This window comes from Carassius carassius, chromosome 45 (genome assembly GCF_963082965.1).
Source record: "Carassius carassius chromosome 45, fCarCar2.1, whole genome shotgun sequence".
Classification (NCBI taxonomy): Eukaryota; Metazoa; Chordata; class Actinopteri; order Cypriniformes; family Cyprinidae; genus Carassius; species Carassius carassius.
Genome location: NC_081799.1, coordinates 13,591,915 through 13,613,618, shown reverse-complemented (window position 1 = coordinate 13,613,618; position 21,704 = coordinate 13,591,915). Strand labels below are relative to the sequence as shown.

Below are 21,704 nucleotides of genomic sequence, written 5' to 3'. Positions count from 1 at the left end.
ATTAATTATCCAGATCATTTGTTTTGACCTTGTTGCTCCCATGCTGACTACACAACTCTTCAATTCTTCCTAAAAGCGAGCGCCTGATGCTGTATCACGACCTACTAAATTATGGACAAAGGTTTGTTCCAGTCTTGGTTTCATTCCCTGAGTTCGTGATTAAGACCTGTGGAGAGCTTGGATTTCCTCCCCTGTGTGATATTCACTTCAGTAAACCCAGTGCCCTTTTATCGGCTTCCCTCTCCCTGCAGAAATCCCTTCACTTCCTTATGGAAAGAGATCGCTGCCAGTCAATTCTGCCAGAATGTCTCGCTGAGATGCATACTGTGTGCCAGTTATAGTTATGACAGTTAAATCACCATACTCAATATCCAGCATTTTAAAATAAGCGCATTTTCTGCAATGCTTTGTGCCTCAGTAAGTAACACATCTCCATACAAGCCAGCTCAGGCGTGCAGAAAAACGTGCATTAAACCACGAGCAGATATTTAGAGAGCAGCTCTAATCTACTTTTAAAATTAATTTGAATAAGTCGCTCATTTCAGACTCCTATGAGCTGTGTGACAAGTGCCATACATAAACATACACTAGATTATGCTTGTGTTAACAAAGGGTTTATTAAGCGGAGAAAAGCAAGTTTGGTTTAATTCCTTTACTGCTGACATTCTGTTTTAAAGGGATCATATCGTACTTTTAATTGTTATTTTATTTTAAGATCCTGTATAATGTTAGTCAAATTAGCATGTCAAAAACTGTCATAATTTAGCTTTTCGAACCACTTTCTACCCTTTAAATCCTTAAAATTATAAATTCAGCTTTTATTAAAAGTTATTTAGTAATTTGGCAACAGGTTTTACAAGTGTGCAAAGTGTTGATTTTAACGGAGACTTATTTCCTTTACAAGATAATTAGAACCTTATATATTTTTAAAGCATGTTTATATCTCACAATTGAGACTTGTGAAAAAAAAAGAATAAGCTTTTCACAAGAATAATTTGATTTCTCTAATGCAGTTTGTAGTTTAAATAAGACTGAGGGTGTTTCAGGTAATATCTTCTTTTGTGATCATATTTATTTAAGATATCAAACTCCTCAAGCTTGACAAACAATAAAATCCTCTTTATTTATTGTAAAAGTATTTCCATTTAAAATACAACATATCCTGATGACATTGTTTTGTTTACTGAAATGTTGGAAAGAGTGTTTCTGCTTCATTAAGCAGACATTACTCCAGCTTTCAGTTTCACGCGATCCTTCAGAAATCCTGTGAATGGTGTAATATATTTGGCTAGCAAGTGGATCAGTAAAGTTTCACGCTTTTATTTCTAAAGAAGTATTGCATTTGTCATAATCTTTTTTGATTCCATCTTTATATGTCATTGGGTTTCCTATTTATGACAACATCAATTCAGCATGGCTTTCAAGTGTGATGCATTAAGAATATTTACTATGATCTTCTATTTTAGTGGACAAATGTGTAACTCTTTAAAATATGTTGATGTTGTGTTCAGGTAAAAAGTAAGAGTGCATTTTTTTTCCTGTGTGATTTAATAATGAATGCATCAAAATCATTCATAATTTGTAGACCATGCATTAAATAGGATAGCTGAGTGCTTTATTGGGCAGTAAAGGAGTGTTTTACAATCAAATGGATTAGACCTAGAATTTTCTTTCATTTAGTTTTTCTCTCCCTTTCCTTTCCTGACCTATTTTATGAGTCTTCACTGATAAAGCCTGTCCCTCTTTTATTGTCATCTCAGAAACAGAGACTCATGTTCTTCATGCCTTGTCATTTTTACTGTGTTGTTAGATTGGAGTGTGGAACTCTTATACCGGCCTCAAACTGACTGAGATGAAAGAAAACAAAAACATCACAGACTCTATGGCTAACAGAACGCTTATCGTCACCACAATCCTGGTAAACTTATAACTTACAATTTTACATTTGTTTTATAATTGGTTTTTGTCTCTCATCTGACCAGCTAACTTTGCCTTTGTGACATATTTAAATCAAGTATAATACATTTTACCAACTGTGTCACTGCATGTGAATTTATCTTGTGAACAGGAAAACCCTTACGTTATGTATAAGAAGTCTGACAAGGTGCTGTATGGGAACGATCGCTTCGAGGGCTACTGTCTAGACCTGCTTAAAGAGCTGTCCAACATCCTGGGATTCACTTATGAAGTCAAGCTGGTTTCTGATGGGAAATATGGAGCTCAGAATGACAAAGGCGAATGGAACGGCATGGTGCGGGAACTAATCGATCATGTGAGTGATCTCCCATGATGCTTTACAAAAATGTTCAAGGTCTTTCGATCATAACATTCAAATGCAGCCTTTGTAGATGACCTTCTGCCTTTCACTTCATTATATTTCAGTTTAGATCTCGCTATTCAGAGACTACAACTAGACTGTTAAAGGGATAGTTCACCCAAAAATGATACTCACCTTGTCGTTCCAACCCCTAAGACCTTCGTACATCTTTGTTAAGATATTTTTTATTAAATTCGAGAGCTTTCTGACCCTCCATAGACAGCAATGCAAGTAACCACGTTCAAGGAAGTAAGGACATGATTAACATAATCTATGTGACATCCGTGGTAATGTTGTGACCGCGCGTCGAAGGCTGACATAAAGAGAAGAAATTGTTAAATAAAGCCATTATTTATTTATTTTTGTGCACAAAAAGTATTCTCGTAGCTTAATAAAATGATGGTTGAACCACTGATTTAATGATGCCCTTACCAGCTTAATGGGCCTTGAACATGGTGGTAGAGTTGCTGTCTGTAGAAGATCAGAAAGCTCTCAGATTTCATCAAAAATATCTTAATTAGTGTTCTGAAGATGAACGAAGGTCTTATGGGTTTGGAACAACATGAGGGTAAGAAAATTTTTAATTTGGGGTGAACTATCCCTTTAATACCCTGATTAACCAAGAAAGTTCCGTTTCAAATGGATGTTTTTGTAACTTGGCTCTTCACAGGCAATTTAGAAGAGCTAAGAATTATGTTTTGTTTCATGTTTGATTTAATTAGCTTGATAATGTTTATTTACAGAAAGTTTAAGTAGCCTAAAGCTTTGGCAGGAAGACTACATTTGTGTATGCAATACATACTTTGTGAAATTAATTAGATATTTTTCAATATGAAACAGCGTTTGTGCTTTCATCCGGCTGTAAAAAGTCTGTTTTAAATTGATTATGAATACCTTGTACTTGAACATAGATTTTGTTTTTAATAACCTTCATCAACCTCCAGTGTCTTTGCAGTATTTATCAGTACAGTTAGAATATAAATCTATAAAAGAGTCTTTTTGCACATCTTTTGTTTAAATGAGCTTCATAAAGCAATAGGAAGCTTCAAACAGATTGTGGGATCCATCCCCACAGGCATCACTTGTTTGCATCTCAGTGATATTATCTGCATTTTCTTCCTAGCATCAAAATTAGTTCCTGTCTTCTTGTAAACCTCTTTTTGTCCCTATAACCAGATAGCTGACCTGGCTGTGGCTCCGCTGACCATCACTTATGTCAGAGAGAAAGTTATTGACTTCTCCAAACCCTTCATGACCCTGGGCATCAGCATACTGTACCGCAAACCAAACGGCACCAATCCAGGCGTCTTCTCCTTCCTCAACCCTCTCACCCCAGATATCTGGATGTACGTACTGCTGGCCTGTCTTGGAGTGAGCTGTGTGCTCTTTGTTATAGCCAGGTATGGATGAACGTTTTGGTTTAACATCTGCTTCTTGGAAATATAGCAAAGCAAATGTGCAAATTGGGTTTCAGATCTAGGAACACTGACCCAATTGTTCAAAAAATGTCTTCAGATGTTTTATAGTTTGACGTCACATGTAAGACACATTATCAGGCTGTCATTTGAAGAATATTGCTGTTATCTGCAGCTTAAGGGAACATCGTACATCTCTCTTTGAAGCTGTCAAGAAGTTTTTGCGCCCTCTGATTTAAAATGTAGAGCTGTTTTGCAGAGTGTGCAGACAGATATCACGTTTCTTTGTGGGGGTGCATTTAAAGCAGTGTATTTCTCTCATATTATATCACTTCACTTATGAGACGCCAGAATCAAAATGCTGATTTGATCTTGAATCAGATCAATATATAATAAGCACAGTGCCAAGACGATATTATATTGCTGTCAGAATATAGATTAATGATGTAAAAATTTCAGTCATGGTTGTCCAGATGCACTTTTTCTTCAATAAATACATAATGCAATTAAAAAAGTTAGCAATGTTTTGTATTTTGTATGAGCGAATACAAGGTTGTGTCTGTATTGAAGCCCAGTTCATAAACATTGGCAGATGTCCACGTCTACCTAAAGAGAATATCATGCATGCCACGCTACCCCATCAGAGCCAGATGATTGGTTGGTTCAATTAAAATGCAAATGGGCAAATGACTCTTTTAATGGACATCTGGTGGGGTCTCAGAGTTAGTGTGGGTTCATGTGTACTGAATGACCCATTTGTTCACAGAGACAGTCTGCTGGGGGGCTTTTAAACTGTGATCTTGAATTTGGCAGCTTCGATAGTAGCAGTTTATAAAGTGAGATTCTACACACCGTGAGGCATGACAAATGAGTGTTGTGACACGTTCTGATCAGGCATCGATTCACCATGAGGGTTTTATTAATGACCCAATTATTGAGTTGAAGAATGGAGAACGTGTCTTTCAGATGTTCTTGTGTAACAGTAATCACTTTCAAAATGAAATTTCCGCCAGTTTTCCCTTTTTGGCTTCCAGCACTGTATAAAAAAAAAAAAAAAGATTGAGTATTGATTAAAAAAAAAATGTGATGCAGCAGTGCTCAAGGCAGACAAATGCAATGAATAAACATTACAACGATTTGTGTTCAAAAAGCTTGTTTGTTATTATTTATTTATTGATCTTGTTTGTTACTATAAAATATTTATTTTTATTAATGTCACAGTCAGTAAATTTACATATTTAATTTATGATATATGTGTATTTAATTTTAATCACAGGATTATATATTAAGTTGACAGCGCTAATAAGTAATATTTTTTATGTTTATGTAAAACACAACGCAAGTGCAAAATTCAAAATGCAGGCAAAAAAAATCAAAAATTCTTTCAGTGAATAATTAAACATTTCAAGTTTTAATGGCTATTTTTTTTGTAATTAATTTAGTAATTTTAATTAAAATAATGGTATAAAAAAACAGTTAGGTAACATTTAAATTGGTTAATGAAAAAGCACATTGCAGTTTAACTTAAGATTCCTTTTCCAGTTCTCTCTTTGTTTGGTAACCATAGATATTGAAACACTGGAAAGTTTTCCCGTAAAACAAGATGTTTATTAAGCTTTGGTTGGAGCAGTCATTGATAGCCTGTAGCAAGAAGACAATTTTTAGCTGTTCTGCGAAAGCGGTTTAGAAATTGCCAAACATGCAGCCTCTCAAGCGCTGTATTAATACTCAGTCTTCTGTGTTGTCTGCATCTTTTTTTTTCTCCTGTGTAAAGCTGTTTTCTTTGACTCTTGGCAGGTTTACACCATATGAATGGTATAACCCTCACTCCTGCAACCCGTCTTCTGAAGTGATTGAGAACAACTTCACACTGTTGAATAGTTTATGGTTTGGTGTTGCGGCTCTAATGCGTCAAGGTATGTCACACAAAACACCTTAAGACTGCTGCATTGTTTTAGCTGACAAAAAACACTGAACCAAGTGGCATTTATTTAGATCAAGAAAAACGGCACAAGCACTGTGGCTGCTCTGCTACATCTCTGTGAGGTGAGCTTAAGGGACTTTATACATTCACTAAAAATCACCTTGAGATCAGCTGGTTAAAATGAATTGATACAAATTTTCAGAAAAGAAAGCGTTGTTAAGTGTTTTTTAAGGGGTCTTTGAGATTTGTTATGCAGTGACATTCATACAGTAGGGAATTGTAGTTGTATAAAGTTGACAACACATCCTTGCAAAATTATAAGTCACATCCAGTTATAAAATTGATTTTTGTTCTGGCTTGCAAACTTTTAGTTGGGTTTCCTCTGGTGTAATGGATCTGATGCTAGTGAGGAGAGGCTTGTAGGTTCCGCTACAGAAGGTATGAAACTAAATGGATGACCTGTCAGGTGTGCAGAAAAGTGTGAAACACCAAGAGCAGCTTTAATGAGCACTGGAGAACCAGACAAATCATTATGCAGCATAGTCTGACCTCACGTTACAAAGAGTTTTCTTCTGAAATATTAGATAAATCTTATTTACATCAGAACAACCGCTCAGCCATGAAGAAGGACCACTAACAGGAATTTTACAGAAAAGTGGTGGAGTGCAGTGGTCGGCATTTTGTGTCACTGGTGGATGTTAAAATTTCAGAATGAAAATTACTAGCACTGATGTAAAGTGGGTGTATACTTAGAAAAACTACAATCTTAAAGGTACAACGGGAAATAACGGGTTAATCCTAATTCAATTCTAAAGGTCAGAGAGAGTGAAAAATGGTTATGTAAATCTAGATTAGATTTGTTGGTGCAAGAAACACTGGCTATCATTATCATAAAAAGTGATAAAATATATTTATAAAATGGACCCCTAAATAGGATCAACAGGCTTTTTGAATCCCACACACATTCATAGTGCTAATTGGGCTGATTAGTTAATTATTCATTGTGTGTGTGTGTGTGTGTGTGTGTGTGTGTGTATTTGCATTATTACCTACCACAGCTAAACCTCCTACATGAGGTTACTGAAATAACCTTGTCATCTTTTTGAAGCATCTCATCAATTAAAGCATACATGGTTGTACCAATTAGCCAACAGCAGAAAAGCAGTGAGAACATGCGATAAATAGTTGCTGTTTGTTTTTGTCATGAAGCTGACAGAGCAATATTTAAGAGGATTATTCAAAGTTTAGCCTCTGCGGTTCTGTTTGGGGTTTCGTCAGCTGTCTGTTTTATTTTCCTTTTTCTTTTTTTCTTTTTTTTGCTTCAGTGAATAGATTGAAGTTGTGGTCTAATCTTACACTGTGATAAAATCAGAACTATGATTGACAGTTGTGCTCTCCCCATGCCATTTAAGAGTAAGACATAGGTCAGTAGTTAGCATTTAGCTATGCTAATTATCTGAGAGAAGCAACACAGACAGCATTTTCAAAGGAACAAACACACCTCATGGTGTCTGTCAGTGAGCTCTTGCTCCCCAGGTGGCTAATGTAAAAATGTTTATATATTTCAAAGGGATTTATTAGCATAAGCATCACTGAAAGGTCAAGATCATGAAAAAAAAATGTTGGTTTTAGCTGGTCTTCCAGCCTGGTCATAGCTGGTTTGCAGACTGGTTTTGACCACTTCTTTAACTTCTCAGACTGGGAGACCAGCTGATCTTCCAGCCAAGTCAAGCTGGTTATTTACTATTTTAGCTAACCTGACTAGCCAACTAGCCTAGTTTTTCCTTTTACTTTTCAGTGGGGTTCATATTTAGTTTTGACTTTTTAGATACACTAATGCTAGCAGAGTGCTTTGAAAGATAGTAAACACTTTTACATTAGCCTTTTTCCCCTCTTTTAAGAAATATGTAACATAATATATAATCATTGTCCATTATTTTTCTTATAACTGACTACCTTAAATGAAAACAGCATGTATGGCAGTGTTTTTTTTTTTTCTTTTTTGCTGACTGCTTTGGTGGGTAATCACTGCTGTTAGATGTATCAGATCAAGGGTAATAATTATAGCTGGCAATAAAATTTGATTTGAAAATTGTGCTCCACATGACGCTGAAGGCATACAAATGCACATAGAGTACACACACACATACACACACATACACTGTGAATTGTGCTATCGTTTCAACTTCCAGCCACCTCACCTGGGTATCTGTGCATGAAAGACAATCACTGCAGCTTCATATATCATATTATATACCATATATCAGACTTAGGTATGTCTTTCTAACTACAAAATTGCCACAAATGAATCAGTTAATAGGATGTTCTCCTCCCATGTATTTTAATAACACACATAGTTAATCAGAATGGTGACTTTGCTTATAAAGATAGGTTCAAAAAGGTTCATCCAAGATAAGGATTCAGTTTTTCTTGGCTTTTTCAAAGATGAAGTACAGTTCCCATGACGGTTTCATTTTCTAGCTATCTATCAGTGCTTTAAGTTATCCAACCATAGTAAAAAAGTCCCAGTTAGAATAACACACATTAGATTTATCATTAAGCTCAAGGTTAAAATCTAGTATGAGTATGAGCCCTTGATAAAAAAAAAAAAAAAGAAAGAAAAAATAATTTAGTCTGTCACAGCGAGCTTCACGCTGCTGGTGTCCCTGGTGACTCTCAGCCTTTTGTGTGGGTGATTGTTCGGGGATGTGTGTGTGTGTGTGTGTGCGTTGTGTATGCCTGTGTATCAGGGTTGTTTTCTCAGAAGAGACAGTGCTTCTAAAAAATGAGAAGAGAAATTATTCTACAGTAAAAAACAAAAGTAAAACAAAACAAATATTGTGAAATAGTTGATGAAAGTGTGTAAACCACTTTCTAAGGTAAGAGCAACATCAGCAGATAAAGGTCCAGAGGAAGGCAGCATCTCTATTCCTAAAGCGTTTCTTTTTCTGTTCTCATTCTGGAAAAGAATTATGGAAAAAGTAATGTCTGATATCCAATCTGACCATTCGAAACCAAAGTTCATGTATATGTTGATTGAATCAGGGGCTGAATTCATGACAGTCGAATGAAAAACAAGGAACGTTCTTAAGACCTGAGTTTAGCACTCAGCATTGCTTTCATATTATTATCTCTCAGTATTGTTAGTATCTTTTAGCATATTACCATCTTGATTATCTTTTCTCAGGATCTGGTAGTCTGTTGCATTTATCTGCACTCTTTCTAGACTGAAATGGGCCTTTTAAATACATATTTACAAAGACTGTTATGATATAATGTTTTGTCTTAACCACTATTAAGAAAACTAAGATTCTTGAGAAGTATATGCATTTTTTAAAAGGGATTGTTCACCCAAAAATTAAATTTCTGTCACTATTTACTCACCCTAATGTGGTTCCAAAATCACAAGACCAATCCTCTTTGGAATCCAAAGTAAGATGTTCTGACACGGAAGTGAAGAAATTGTTAAATAAAGTCATTATTTTTCTGTTTGGGCACAAAAAGTGTTCTCGTAACATTGAACCACTGATGTCACATGGACTATTTAACGATGTCCTTACTACCTTTCTGGACCTTAAACGTGGTAGTTGCATTGCTGTCTATGGAGGATTAGAAAACTCTTGGATTTCATCACAAAAATCTTAATTTGTGTTCTGAAGATGAACAAAGGTCTTACAGGTTTGAAACGACATGAGGGTTAAGTAATTAATGACTGAATTTTCATTTTTGGATGAACTAACCCTTTAAAGTAAGAAAATAAGAAGAAATAGTAGTTAAGAAGAAAGTTATTCTTAGTAAGATAATCAGATTTCAGGTTTTTTGCTCTTTACACTCCATCAGCCATCTGTCTGAACAAAGAAATACACTTTTAAGTGGATGTAAGAATCAATTCCTAGGAACTACAGTGCAGATGTCAAATGTGTTCATCCCATTTAAACAGTATATCTATTATTATTTAAAAAAACCTAACAAATTGTTTTTTGTTAAATGTCATTTGCTTGTAAAGCTGTTTTTTGTTAAATGTCACTTGGTTTTGTATTTGTCACGTTCGGTGTTATGGAAAACACAGGAGAGAGAACCAATTGCGGGTATGTATTTATTAAAGGGGCAATCCAAAGAATAAACAGTCCAGGCAGGGGTCGATGTCCAACAAATCCAAACATAAACAAAACACGAAGACAAGGCAAGGCAAGGCAAGATGACGGACATGAATAAACATCAACATTAAACAAGGACTCCGTGACTAAGACTCAGACAGACCAGGTATAAATACACAAAAGGATGATGGGGAAACAGGAGACAGGTGGGGAACAATCAATTAACTAAACAAGGAGGAAGGTGACCAAATAAGGAGACAGGAAGTGATAAATGATAAACACTGTGGGAACTGAGGACACCTAGTGGAAACCCAGGGAACACAACCCAGACACTGTGACAGTACCCCCTTACTAAGGAGCGGCTCCCAGACGCTCCAAGACAGACACAAAACAGAGACCAGGAGGGAGGCGGACAGGTGGAGGCTCAGGGGGAGGGACGGAGGGCCAGACTAACAGAAAGGAACAGGGACCGACATTAACACAAAAACAAAAGGAGAAAAAAACAACAACATGAAGCCCCCCAGGGCGGAGCAGAAGACCACCACACCCTTGTGGTCAAGGCCAGAGTCCTCCAGGGCGGAGCGGAAGACCACCACAACCGTGTAGTCAGGGCAAACGCCCCCCAGGGCGGAACGGAAGACCACCACGTCCGTGTGGTCAGAGCGGAAGCCCCCCAGGGCGGAGCGGAAGACCACCACACCCTTGTGGTCAAGGCCAGAGTCCTCCAGGGTGGAGCAGATGACCACCACGCCCCTGTGGTCGATGCCGGAGTCCAACAGGGCGGAGCAGCAGACCACCCAGTGACTTGACTTAACTCTGAAAGTTCAACGGTGACTGGCCCTGACTCTGGAGAGGTCACTGGCACCTGACTCGACTCTGGAGAGTTCACTGGCCCCTGACTCGCCTCTGGAGGGTTAACTGGAACCTGACTCGACTCTGGACTGCCTGTGGAGACTTGAGACGCCTCGGCTTCGGGCACCGCCTCTGGAACGGACTCGGGCACCGCCTCGGTCACGGCCTCGGGAGCGGCCTCGGGCACCGCATCGGGAGCGGCCTCGGACACCGCATCGGGAATGGCCTCCACCTCGGCATCGGGCACCGCCTCGGCCTCCGGAACAGCATCGGGCACCGCCTCGGCATCGGGCCCCGCCTCGGCCTCCGGAACAGCATCGGGCCCCGCCTCGGCCTCCGGAACAGCATCGGGCCCCGCCTCGGCCTCCGGAACAGCATCGGGCCCCGCCTCGGCCTCCGGAACAGCATCGGGCCCCGCCTCGGCCTCCGGAACAGCATCGGGCCCCGCCTCGGCCTCCGGAACAGCATCGGGTCCCGCCTCGGCATCGGGCACCGCCTCGGCCTCCGGAACAGCATCGGGCACCGCCTCGGCCTCCGGAACAGCATCGGGCATCGCCTCGGCATCGGGCACCGCCTCGGCCTCCGGAACAGCATCGGGCACCGCCTCGGCATCGGGCACCGCCTCGGCCTCCGGAACAGCATCGGGCACCGCCTCGGCATCGGGCACCGCCTCGGCCTCCGGAACAGCATCGGGCACCGCCTCGGCATCGGGCACCGCCTCGGCCTCCGGAACAGCATCGGGCACCGCCTCGGCCTCCGGAACAGCATCGGGCACCGCCTCGGCATCGGGCACCGCCTCGGCCTCCGGAACAGCATCGGGCACCGCCTCGGCCTCCGGAACAGCATCGGGCACCGCCTCGGCCTCCGGAACAGCATCGGGCACCGCCTCGGCCTCCGGAACAGCATCGGGCACCGCCTCGGCATTGGGCACCGCCTCGGCCTCCGGAACCGCATCGGGCACCGCCTCGGCCTCCGGAACCGCATCGGGCACCGCCTCGGCCTCCGGAACAGCATCGGGCACCGCCTCGGCCTCCGGAACAGCATCGGGCACCGCCTCGGCCTCCGGAACAGCATCGGGCACCGCCTCGGCCTCCGGAACAGCATCGGGCACCGCCTCGGCCTCCGGAACAGCATCGGGCACCGCCTCGGGAACGTCCTCTGGGCTTTGAGGAACGGTAGACGCCTGTCTCCTCCTCCTCCGCCCTCTATTTTGGCGAGTCGGTGACACCTTGTCTGGAGACTCAGGCGTTGAGTCGGCCATCTTGTGCTGTGGTTGCAAGCTGGCGGCCATCTTGTGCTGTGGCGCTGGGCTGGCGGCCATCTTGTGCTGTGGCTCTGGGCTGGCGGCCATCTTGTGCTGTGGCTCTGGGCTGGCGGCCATCTTGTGCTGTGGCTCTGGGCTGGCGGCCATCTTGTGCTGTGGCGCTGGCTCAGCAGCCATGACGTCAACCGTCTTGGGAATCTCTAGGATCTTGGACAGCGTAGCGAAATAGTCCAAGAATGAGTCAGCGGCCCTCTTGGGCGTTGGCGCTGAGCTGGCGGCCATCTTGCACCGTGGCGCTGGACTCGTGATCGCCTTGGGTTGTGGTGCTGTGTTGGCGTCCATCCTGCCTCGTGGCGCTGGACTAGCGGCCATCATGGGCAGTGACGCCACTGTGGCGGACGTGCGCTTCCTCTCTCCTCTCCGTCCGCCATGGTGAGACGGTGGCTCTAATCCATCCCACACGAGCCCCGGGTCGAAGGGCGGCCCTGGTTGAGAGCGGTGCTCAGTATCCTCTCGACCACTCCCTCCTCGGCGACCTCCTCTGGTTCCCCGGAAAACCACCAGACGAGTTCCTTCAAATCCACTCCTCTCCCGCACTGTGGCTGGGGAGGAGACATAAGCCGACATACCGCTGGCTCTTGCAGTGACGGAGTCCTTCTGTCACGTTCGGTGTTATGGAAAACACAGGAGAGAGAACCAATTGCGGGTATGTATTTATTAAAGGGGCAATCCAAAGAATAAACAGTCCAGGCAGAGGTCGATATCCAACAAATCCAAACATAAACAAAACACGAAGACAAGGCAAGGCAAGATGACGGACATGAATAAACATCAACATTAAACAAGGACTCCGTGACTAAGACTCAGACAGACCAGGTATAAATACACAAAAGGATGATGGGGAAACAGGAGACAGGTGGGGAACAATCAATTAACTAAACAAGGAGGAAGGTGACCAAATAAGGAGACAGGAAGTGATAAATGATAAACACTGTGGGAACTGAGGACACCTAGTGGAAACCCAGGGAACACAACCCAGACACTGTGACAGTATTTTGTTATCTATTGCAATGACATTCAAACATTTTTCAGCATGGCTTAAGAGTCCAAATACTTGTGGCCACTGTCTGTTTTGCTAAGCGCTTGTATGTTATTTCAGGATCTGAGCTGATGCCCAAGGCTTTGTCCACCAGAATCGTGGGAGGGATTTGGTGGTTCTTCACTTTAATCATCATATCTTCCTACACAGCCAACCTGGCTGCTTTCCTCACAGTGGAGAGAATGGACTCCCCAATCGATTCAGCTGACGATTTAGCCAAGCAGACTAGAATTGAATATGGAGCAGTGAGAGATGGCTCCACAATGACTTTCTTTAAGGTAACATCTTACATGCAGGATCGATGCACCCCATCACACTGTTCACATGAAAGCTATTGAAATACAGAAGGAACTGTCAGCCACAGTCAACACACTCAGCAAATTATCAATTTTACAAGAGGCCGCCTGCACAGAGGGAGCTGGAGCTTTTAGGAGTAAGTTTATTGAATTTCTGCTAGGAAGTAAAAAGTAGTAAGAAGATCAATCTTGTGCATCTGTCTCATGATAAGATGCAAACTAATAAAATTTATGCAGCGTCACACACAGATGAGTTTCGAGTTGTGTGTTAACCAAAAAAACATCACATCCAATAAATGTCCCCTCATACTGAAAGGGGAATTCTCCGAATAGATTATGATCGATAATTGTGCTGTTTATTTTGCACACACTGTCTGGGATGTTTTAGTGGCAGACTCACTTAAGAATTTATATCAGGTGGCAATGCAAACACAGATCAAAATTTGTGCTAAACACAATTTGCTTATAACCGTTCGTAGTCACACGATAACCGATAATAAAATTTTATAGTATTTTTTTTTTCAAAAATGTGTATATAGTGTGTATGTATTACTGTTCAAAAGGCTGCATTAATTTGATCAAATACTGTGAAAACTGTTCTATTTTAATACATTTTACAATGTATTATAATCCTGTGATTTTAAAGCTGAATTTTCACATGATCCTTAAAAAATCATTCTAATATGCTGATTTGCTGTTCAAAAAAACATTTATTATTATCAATGTTGGACACCGGTATACTGCTTAATATTTTTGTGGAAACTGTGGTCCATTTACAGGATTCTTTGATTAACGAAGTAAAAAAGAAAAGAAAAGAATATATATATATATATATATATATATATATATATATATATATATATATATATATATATATATATATATATCTGTTACATTAAATGTCTTTACTGTCACTTTGATAAATGTAATGCATCCAAAAGAACCCAAATTTGTATATGAATATACTGTATATAAATAAATAGAAATATATATCTATTTTTATATTTATTTCTTTGTCCAAATTTGTTGTTTATATATAACTACATATAACTATTTGCATAATAAACTGCTATTAAATGATTAGGGTTTTTTTTTACAAATAATTTATATAACAGCAGACGTCATCTAAACATAAAAACGGGAAATTAGATTTTACAATCGAATATAATATATTAAATAGAATCATATAATATCAAGGATATATATTGAATGCAGGTTTTTGCACTTAAATATTATGTGCAACAGTATAACCGATAAATTAATCTTTCAGTCACATGAAATTAATTGATTCAAATGTGACAAAGGTCTGATTCTTTTCATTTTCTAGGATGCCATCACAGAGTCCTTGCTAATACCTCAAGCGTACACATTCACAAATCTCCCTGAAATCCTCCTGAACTCTATTTACCTCCACCAATCCGGCCATCTAAAATTCCAGTAATTCCAATAATCCAGTGATCTATATTATGAGCATGAGCCACACATATGCACCATTCATCATTTAGAGAGAGAGAAAGACAAACAAGTGACACAGATAAAGCACAGAAGTGTGTACAGAGGCCGATGTGAGCTTTATCCACCGAGATTGTAGGCTATGATTACATCCGCGTATATCTAGAAAAATACAGGACTGTGGAGGACCAAGAAATCAAATCAGCTGTGAGAGGTTTAGCGCACAGCTGTCCCATTTTCCCCCTGCTGTCCGCTGTCACACTCAGACACAAAATTTTACAACTTGTCCCCTTTTGACTCAGCCTAATGAGAGATCAGGGAGAACTTATCAGACTTGAAAAGCCCATACCAGTAGCTGATGAAAGAACAAGATCCGAAGACAAGAACTTGAAAGAATGAAAAGAAATATTGATCCAGGTGGCGTGAATCATGTCTTTTATATTGTGCTTTTTGAAGACCGAATCAACTCTCTGAAACTCTTTATTTGCTTTTAGAAATCAAAAATCTCAACATACGAGAAGATGTGGGCATTCATGAGCAGCAGGAAGACCACAGCCCTGGTGAAGAACAACAAGGAAGGGATTACCAGAGTCCTGACCACCGACTATGCCCTCCTCATGGAGTCCACCAGCATAGAGTACATCACCCAGAGAAATTGCAACCTCACCCAGGTTGGAGGCCTGATCGACTCTAAGGGCTATGGAGTTGGGACACCGATAGGTAATGGTGCCCCACATATTGTCTGACAAGCTATTTAGCCGCCTAACTGTACCCTTACTAGCTTTGGTCAAATTGTTAAAATATTTCAGGGGGGATGGTGTGGTCAATTCTTTTTCATCTGGGCTGGGGGTGGGGGTACCTGTAGCAAATTTTACATAATGATTACAAAATTTGTGTAATTGTTAAAAAGGTTTTGGTCCTGCTTTTTATTGTGTACCTAATACTTGTGTACTTTCGTAGTAACTACACTTGTATGTAACCACAATGTAAGTACACATTGGTACATAATATCTACAGCTGTAATATTTCTGTAACTACACACATGTAACAACCCTCAGGATTGTTTGTGTAAGTACAAATGTGTAACAGGACATTGGTAACAACAGTTTTTTTTTTCACTTCACTTAGTGCTCTTGTAAATGGAATTATGTTACTACATTTTGTAACAACAACATGTATAAGAGTAATAGGAACTATTTGATCCAGGGGGTGGAGCTGGGTAGGTTTAGGGAGATGTAAAGTGGGAGGAGTTGAAACTTGAGTCAGTGCACAACTGTTATATCAGTGTACAGTGTACTTGCATGGAAGCTCCTCGGGAACTGTCCACAATATAAAGTGTAACATTCTGGACACCAACCACAATTTATATGTAAAGCCTAACTTACTGGCTGCTGCTGTGTAACATCAGAGTAATTACATGATAAATCTAATATGAAGTGTACCACTTTCTTTACCAAAAAGTGCTGTAAGTCCTGTTACACATTTGCACTTTCATTACCAAAAAGTGTTGTTACCAATGTCCTGTTACACATTTGTACTTACACATACCATTCAGTGGGTTATTACATGTGTGTAGTTAGACAAACATTACAGCTGTAGATACTATGTACCAATGTGTGGTTACATACTATGTACACATCTAGTTACTATGTAAGTACATAGGTATTAGGGACACTTAATATAAAGCGGGACCAAGGTTTTTATTTAATGGAAATTAGCCTTATTAAAAAAACGATTATTTATAAGCTTTTTTTCCCTTCTGGTGCCAGAAATGGAGGAATTTTGGTCAATTTTTTGCTAAATGGGTTTTTGTGCTGGTAGTGCTGGCACCTTGTCTGATTTAGGTCTGTCATGGATAAATAATGATGACAATAAATGCGCCAGTAGGTGGTACAGTAGGCTTGCTGCGATGGTGTTGATGGTGTCACCGGTATTAGACCACAACACCAGCAACATCTCTTGCCCACCGTGGCACTGCCATCCACCGTCATTTTAATTTTTTATTAATTATCAATACCATTCTAAACTGAACGCGGCTGCTCAATGCAGAGTGCTGAAGGACAGTCGCATCACAAATCATCAGTAGGACTAATATTTCATTTATCATGTGAGGAGAGTGAGTTGAGCTGACCGACAAGAATGAAGTGAGAAAGATGAGACAAGGGCTGAAGATTTAGTTTTGAAACAAAATCCAAAAGCTCCTGTTTGCAATATTTGGGATTTTGAAAGGCCTGTTGACTTTTGCCCTTCAACAAACCTGATTTTGGAAGTTTTTTTCATTTCTTTATTTGGTTTATTTGTTGTTTGCTGATTTTTACTTTATTTAAACTATGAGTAATTTGTTTTAGTTTTTTTACATAAAGGTGACTGCTGTGAGTCTTTTTTATTCTTATTTATATTGTTCCACAGATTTTCATTTTTTTTATATTTACACTTTATGCAAGTTATTTGTTATTTTATATCAGGCCTGTAGCATGTTCAATTCGAGCCCTGCTTACTAGTCTTAAGGTACACAAGGTAATGTTGCTTAGGCACTTTTTCATTGAGAGTGGAAATTAGAAATATAACTTTCTATATCTGGATACCTAAGATCAGTCGTGGGCCCTGTGTCTCACCTGATTGACCAACAAAATTGCTCAAAAAGTTGCCTTGTGTAACGTAGGCTTAAGGCAAGAAGAGTGGTGGCTTTTCTACGTGCTTTTGGGAATTTGTTATAGAAGGAAACACTACACAACACAGTTACTGAGTTCCCATTGAATTTACTTTGCTTTTTTTTGTCCTACTTATTGGCTGAATTCCATCAGCACCGGATGGAATGCAAGTAGAATGCAAGATATCTCAGAAATTTGTCTCCAACTTCCGACTTGATGCTCCTTGATGAAATTTAGAAATTTATATTTAAAGAAACAAAATGAATACTGTTTAAATTAAAAGTAGAGCTTGTATTTGCTTTGTATCAAATGACTGTGCAGTTATCAACAAAAAATGTACACCTGTCTCTGGAAAACATTATCTAAAAAGGTTTCATTATTAAGTACTTCGGGTAATGCAATTTTCATAACATGAGTAAATTTTTGGAAAATATTGTTAATTATATATTCGATTTTAAACATAAGTTTTTGCATTTCCATGCATTTTGAAACAAGTAGACTGTATTGTATGTATACTCTAACAATATGGAAAAACAATGCCTGAAGAAAGTTGCAATACCAAAATATGATCTCCATCTCTAAATTAAAATTACTGAAGTTTAGTGTGACTTCTGTGTGTTTTAAAAAATATATATTTTGGTGTGTTTTTTGCGTGACCCCACCTAAAGAACTATGTTTTTTTTTGCAGGCTCACCCTACCGGGACAAGGTGACCATTGCCATCCTGCAGCTCCAGGAAGAGGGAAAGCTGCACATGATGAAGGAGAAATGGTGGCGAGGTAACGGATGCCCTGAGGAGGACAACAAAGAGGCCAGTGCCCTGGGTGTGGAGAACATCGGAGGCATCTTCATCGTGCTGGCCGCTGGTCTAGTGCTGTCTGTGTTCGTGGCCATTGGAGAGTTCATCTACAAGTCACGCAAAAACAGCGATATTGAAGAGGTGAGTGGGAGGCTGGCGGAACAGACCCGTGGGGTCTGAGTCTTTCAGGAGCTAATTACCTCACCGCTGTCACAGCCGAAATGAGCCATGTAAACACAAATGAAACACTTGCCGGATGTTTTTGCAGCAGCCCACTGGACAGAAACCTGTCGCAGACGTAAAGCACACGCTGTTTATCATGCAGGTGTTCTACTTCTACATTTCTGAAACTTTTTTGCTTGTTTTGCATGACATACATAGCAAAAAAGAGAGTCAAAAAATTGATGTAGTACACTATCATGCTCTTGCAAGTTTTATTACCTGATCTGGATGACAAAGTGCTGCTTTCAGCACAGTTTAGCAATTAAAGCAGCTTGATGTGAAGTGTAAAATTTTATGTGTTGATGCACAACAGTCATTTTAATATGTCTGGAATGCATTTATTTGACTTTTTAATTGTTTTGTTTGATCTATAGATCACTTTTGTTAAACATCCCATCTGGATTTGAAGTCATTTACACTCATAGCAGAATTTAGTTTTTAAAATTCAAAGTATGAAATATAATTTCTTTAATAAGATGGCCATCAGACACTTGTGGTTAGTTTATAATATAGGTAAAGACTGGGGAAAGATTATTTACTAATTATTGCAGTTAAAATTGCATTGACTTAAAAGATAAGAAATGTCTAAGTAAAATGTCAATTATGTACGTGTGTATATATATATATATATATATATAATTTCATATTTTTAATAAAATATGCAAATATATTTCTATGTAAAATCTTAAAACGTTATGTAACTATATATTTTTAAAAACATTAAATTGCCTTGACTTGCATGTATAAAATGTATAATTATTATATATATGCACATTCTACATAAAATAAAAAAAATAACTGGTCAAATTTATCCCAAACTATTAACAACCCTATTTACATTTTTGCAGTTGCATGAGGGTATTTATTTGATTATCAATGGTTAGTATCGTAACAAAGATGAACGTTAACTGATATATTTACCCTTTTTTTTTTGCATGTGAGTGCTGCTTATATTTTATTAACACTTTAATAATTTGCATGTTACTGATCTTTTCCTGCTTTTTGTCTTTCTGTTCTATTTTTATCATTGTTCTGCATGCACAAGGCCTTCTGTTTCTTTTATGGAGTCCAATCCCAGCAGCTGCAAAGAAGCGATTCCATCTCCTCCTCTGGCACGTCCTTATCAACAGATTTAGAGAGCGGCCGGCTCCTCAGGGATGACATATGTTCTTCATGTTAGCCATACACTCTCATATCTGTAAGGGTTGTGCGTTATTTAAAGAAATATAAACTCCTTTCCCTCCTTCGCCCATCCACTGGTTACTTCCAAACCATCTGCCCAAACTCTTGACCTCAATCCAGCGCCCATGCGGCTCAGAAATTTAGTCTTCAAGGAGATCATTATGTAATCATTATGTCAAGGAGATGAAGAACACTTTCATTTCTCATTGCACACCCTGTCTGCAGACAGAGAAGAAATGGAGTGCTCTCTGAAACTTTTATTTATTGGTAGAAGCTATTCAATTACGGCCATTCGCAGCAAAAATAATTGACCTTCTAGATTTGATGGCCTAAATTCTGCCTTTCATGTTCTCATTGCTCCATCAAAAGATCTGCCCGCACAGTGAAGGTAATGATAATTATCATGAGGGTTATGATAATGATCTGTTCTGCTGTAACCCCCTGATTCTTGAGTAGAGAGGCAAAACAGAAAATGGTTTGTCTAAAGGATTTATTTTAGATAAATCTGTGACACTATATTGTCCATACAAAGTATGTGCATTTCCTTGCCATTTACTCAAGATTGGCCAAGACTGTCAGATATTTAAGGAATATTTATTATAATCTTGGATTCACTTTAATAAATTAGAATACAGGATGTTTGAAATCAGTTAATCATGATTGTTAATTGTTTACTTAATGTGTGTGTGTACTTTATACGTATATTTATGCGTGTATATAAATGCACACACATACATTATGTGTAATATAAATCATATATATATATATATATATATATATATTCATGTGAATATTTCTTAAATATATACATGTATGTGTGTGTATTTTTATATACACATAAATATACACAGTACACGTATATTATGTAAGCAAACTTTTATTTTGGATGTGATTTATCACAATTAATCGATTTGACACCGCTATATGAATTATATTTTTAACAATTATATTTTTTTGTTTTTTTTCTTCAATCAGTGAACTCCACTCATTCACTTCTTCTTTGTTCAAACACCTGACACTGAGCGTAGTTGTGAAACACTGGTATCATTCTCTGGAATGTAATTAACTTTAGCTGTATTTGGCAGAGAAATGACATCAAGAGAAGAGTCTTCATAATGACTTGATTAAATATTGATGCCCTCAAAGAGAAAGGACAATTAAAAAGTCTTAGATTACAGGGTCTGAAATTAGCCCACAGGATAACCGTAATCAGCCGGGAGCGAATTCACCGCTCACAACGTCTTTATCTGCCTCTCACGTCCCCAGCGGCATAAAGACGTGGCTTTCATGCCTTGAACATCTCATGGAGGACCAGACCAAAACCAGTAGAATCACTCTGAAACAAAGAAATCTGCGTTATCACACTAGAAAATGGGCTATACAGCAAGTCAAATCTATAGTGTGCCCTTGCAGTCTAAACCGAATCTTTCTTTTGAAGAGATTTAGGGTGGTAGTTGAAGTCATCGCATGAGAGTTTCAGAGAATAAAAGTCACCATGTACTCCCAAACCTCTTCTCCACATCATTTCAAAATCCAAAGCAAGTATTTTCCTGATTGTTTTTTATACCATATCAAACAAGGGCAGTGACATTATAAGCACCACATTCATTTGAATAGCCAAACTGGATGCTGTGTGTATGTTTGAAGTGTGTGTATGTACTATAAGTGTGTGTGTGTGTGTGTGTGTCTGTCTGCATGTGTGTGTGTGTGTGTGGAGACTCACGCAAGCCCTCGTGTTCTTTTTTGACAGTGTGTCTCTTTCAGTGCTGTGATGGAAGACCTGGGCATATCCCTCAGGTGCCACAAGGCGTTGAGGAAGAGAAGCAGACACAGAGGAAGAGCCGGCCTGTCTGGAGTCTTATGTAACCCCAAACGCGTCCAGAGGAAAGAGACAATGGCCTAGATCCACCTTCAACCGCCACGCGAGCAAGAAGCCTGCCGGTGACATCAATCTCTGAGGACGTTTGTTTTTTCAATCAATTGTTTATGTGCTTTTTATTCATAAATTTGGAGGTTTTTATATCAGTATTATGTGGGATGTGTTGGTCTTGTGTTAAGTCCACAGGTAATATCTGAACTGAAAATGAAAGGAATCATTTATTTTGAGATATTTATTAAAGTACAAGCACATTGCA

At 39.4% G+C, this 21,704-nt stretch overlaps 1 protein-coding gene across 6 annotated transcripts in view; it reads left to right on the top strand.

The window, feature by feature from the left end:
• The window catches only part of LOC132127255 (glutamate receptor ionotropic, kainate 1-like), a 65,196-nt gene extending 43,492 nt beyond the window's left edge, over positions 1–21,704 (top strand). Inside the window, exons 9-18 of one of the 6 annotated variants that reach the window (XM_059539039.1) lie at positions 77–121; positions 1,811–1,918; positions 2,069–2,272; positions 3,494–3,717; positions 5,530–5,648; positions 13,029–13,246; positions 15,211–15,436; positions 18,056–18,306; positions 19,433–19,585; positions 21,334–21,473. In XM_059539039.1, coding sequence (XP_059395022.1) covers positions 77–121; positions 1,811–1,918; positions 2,069–2,272; positions 3,494–3,717; positions 5,530–5,648; positions 13,029–13,246; positions 15,211–15,436; positions 18,056–18,306; positions 19,433–19,567 — 1,530 coding nt within the window. In that variant the 3' untranslated portion in view covers positions 19,568–19,585; positions 21,334–21,473. Of the gene's footprint in view, positions 1–76; positions 122–1,810; positions 1,919–2,068; positions 2,273–3,493; positions 3,718–5,529; positions 5,649–13,028; positions 13,247–15,210; positions 15,437–18,055; positions 18,307–19,432; positions 19,586–21,319 lie in introns of all 6 variants that reach the window. The other 5 variants (XM_059539038.1, XM_059539037.1, XM_059539042.1 and 2 more) reach the window with 5 other exon arrangements.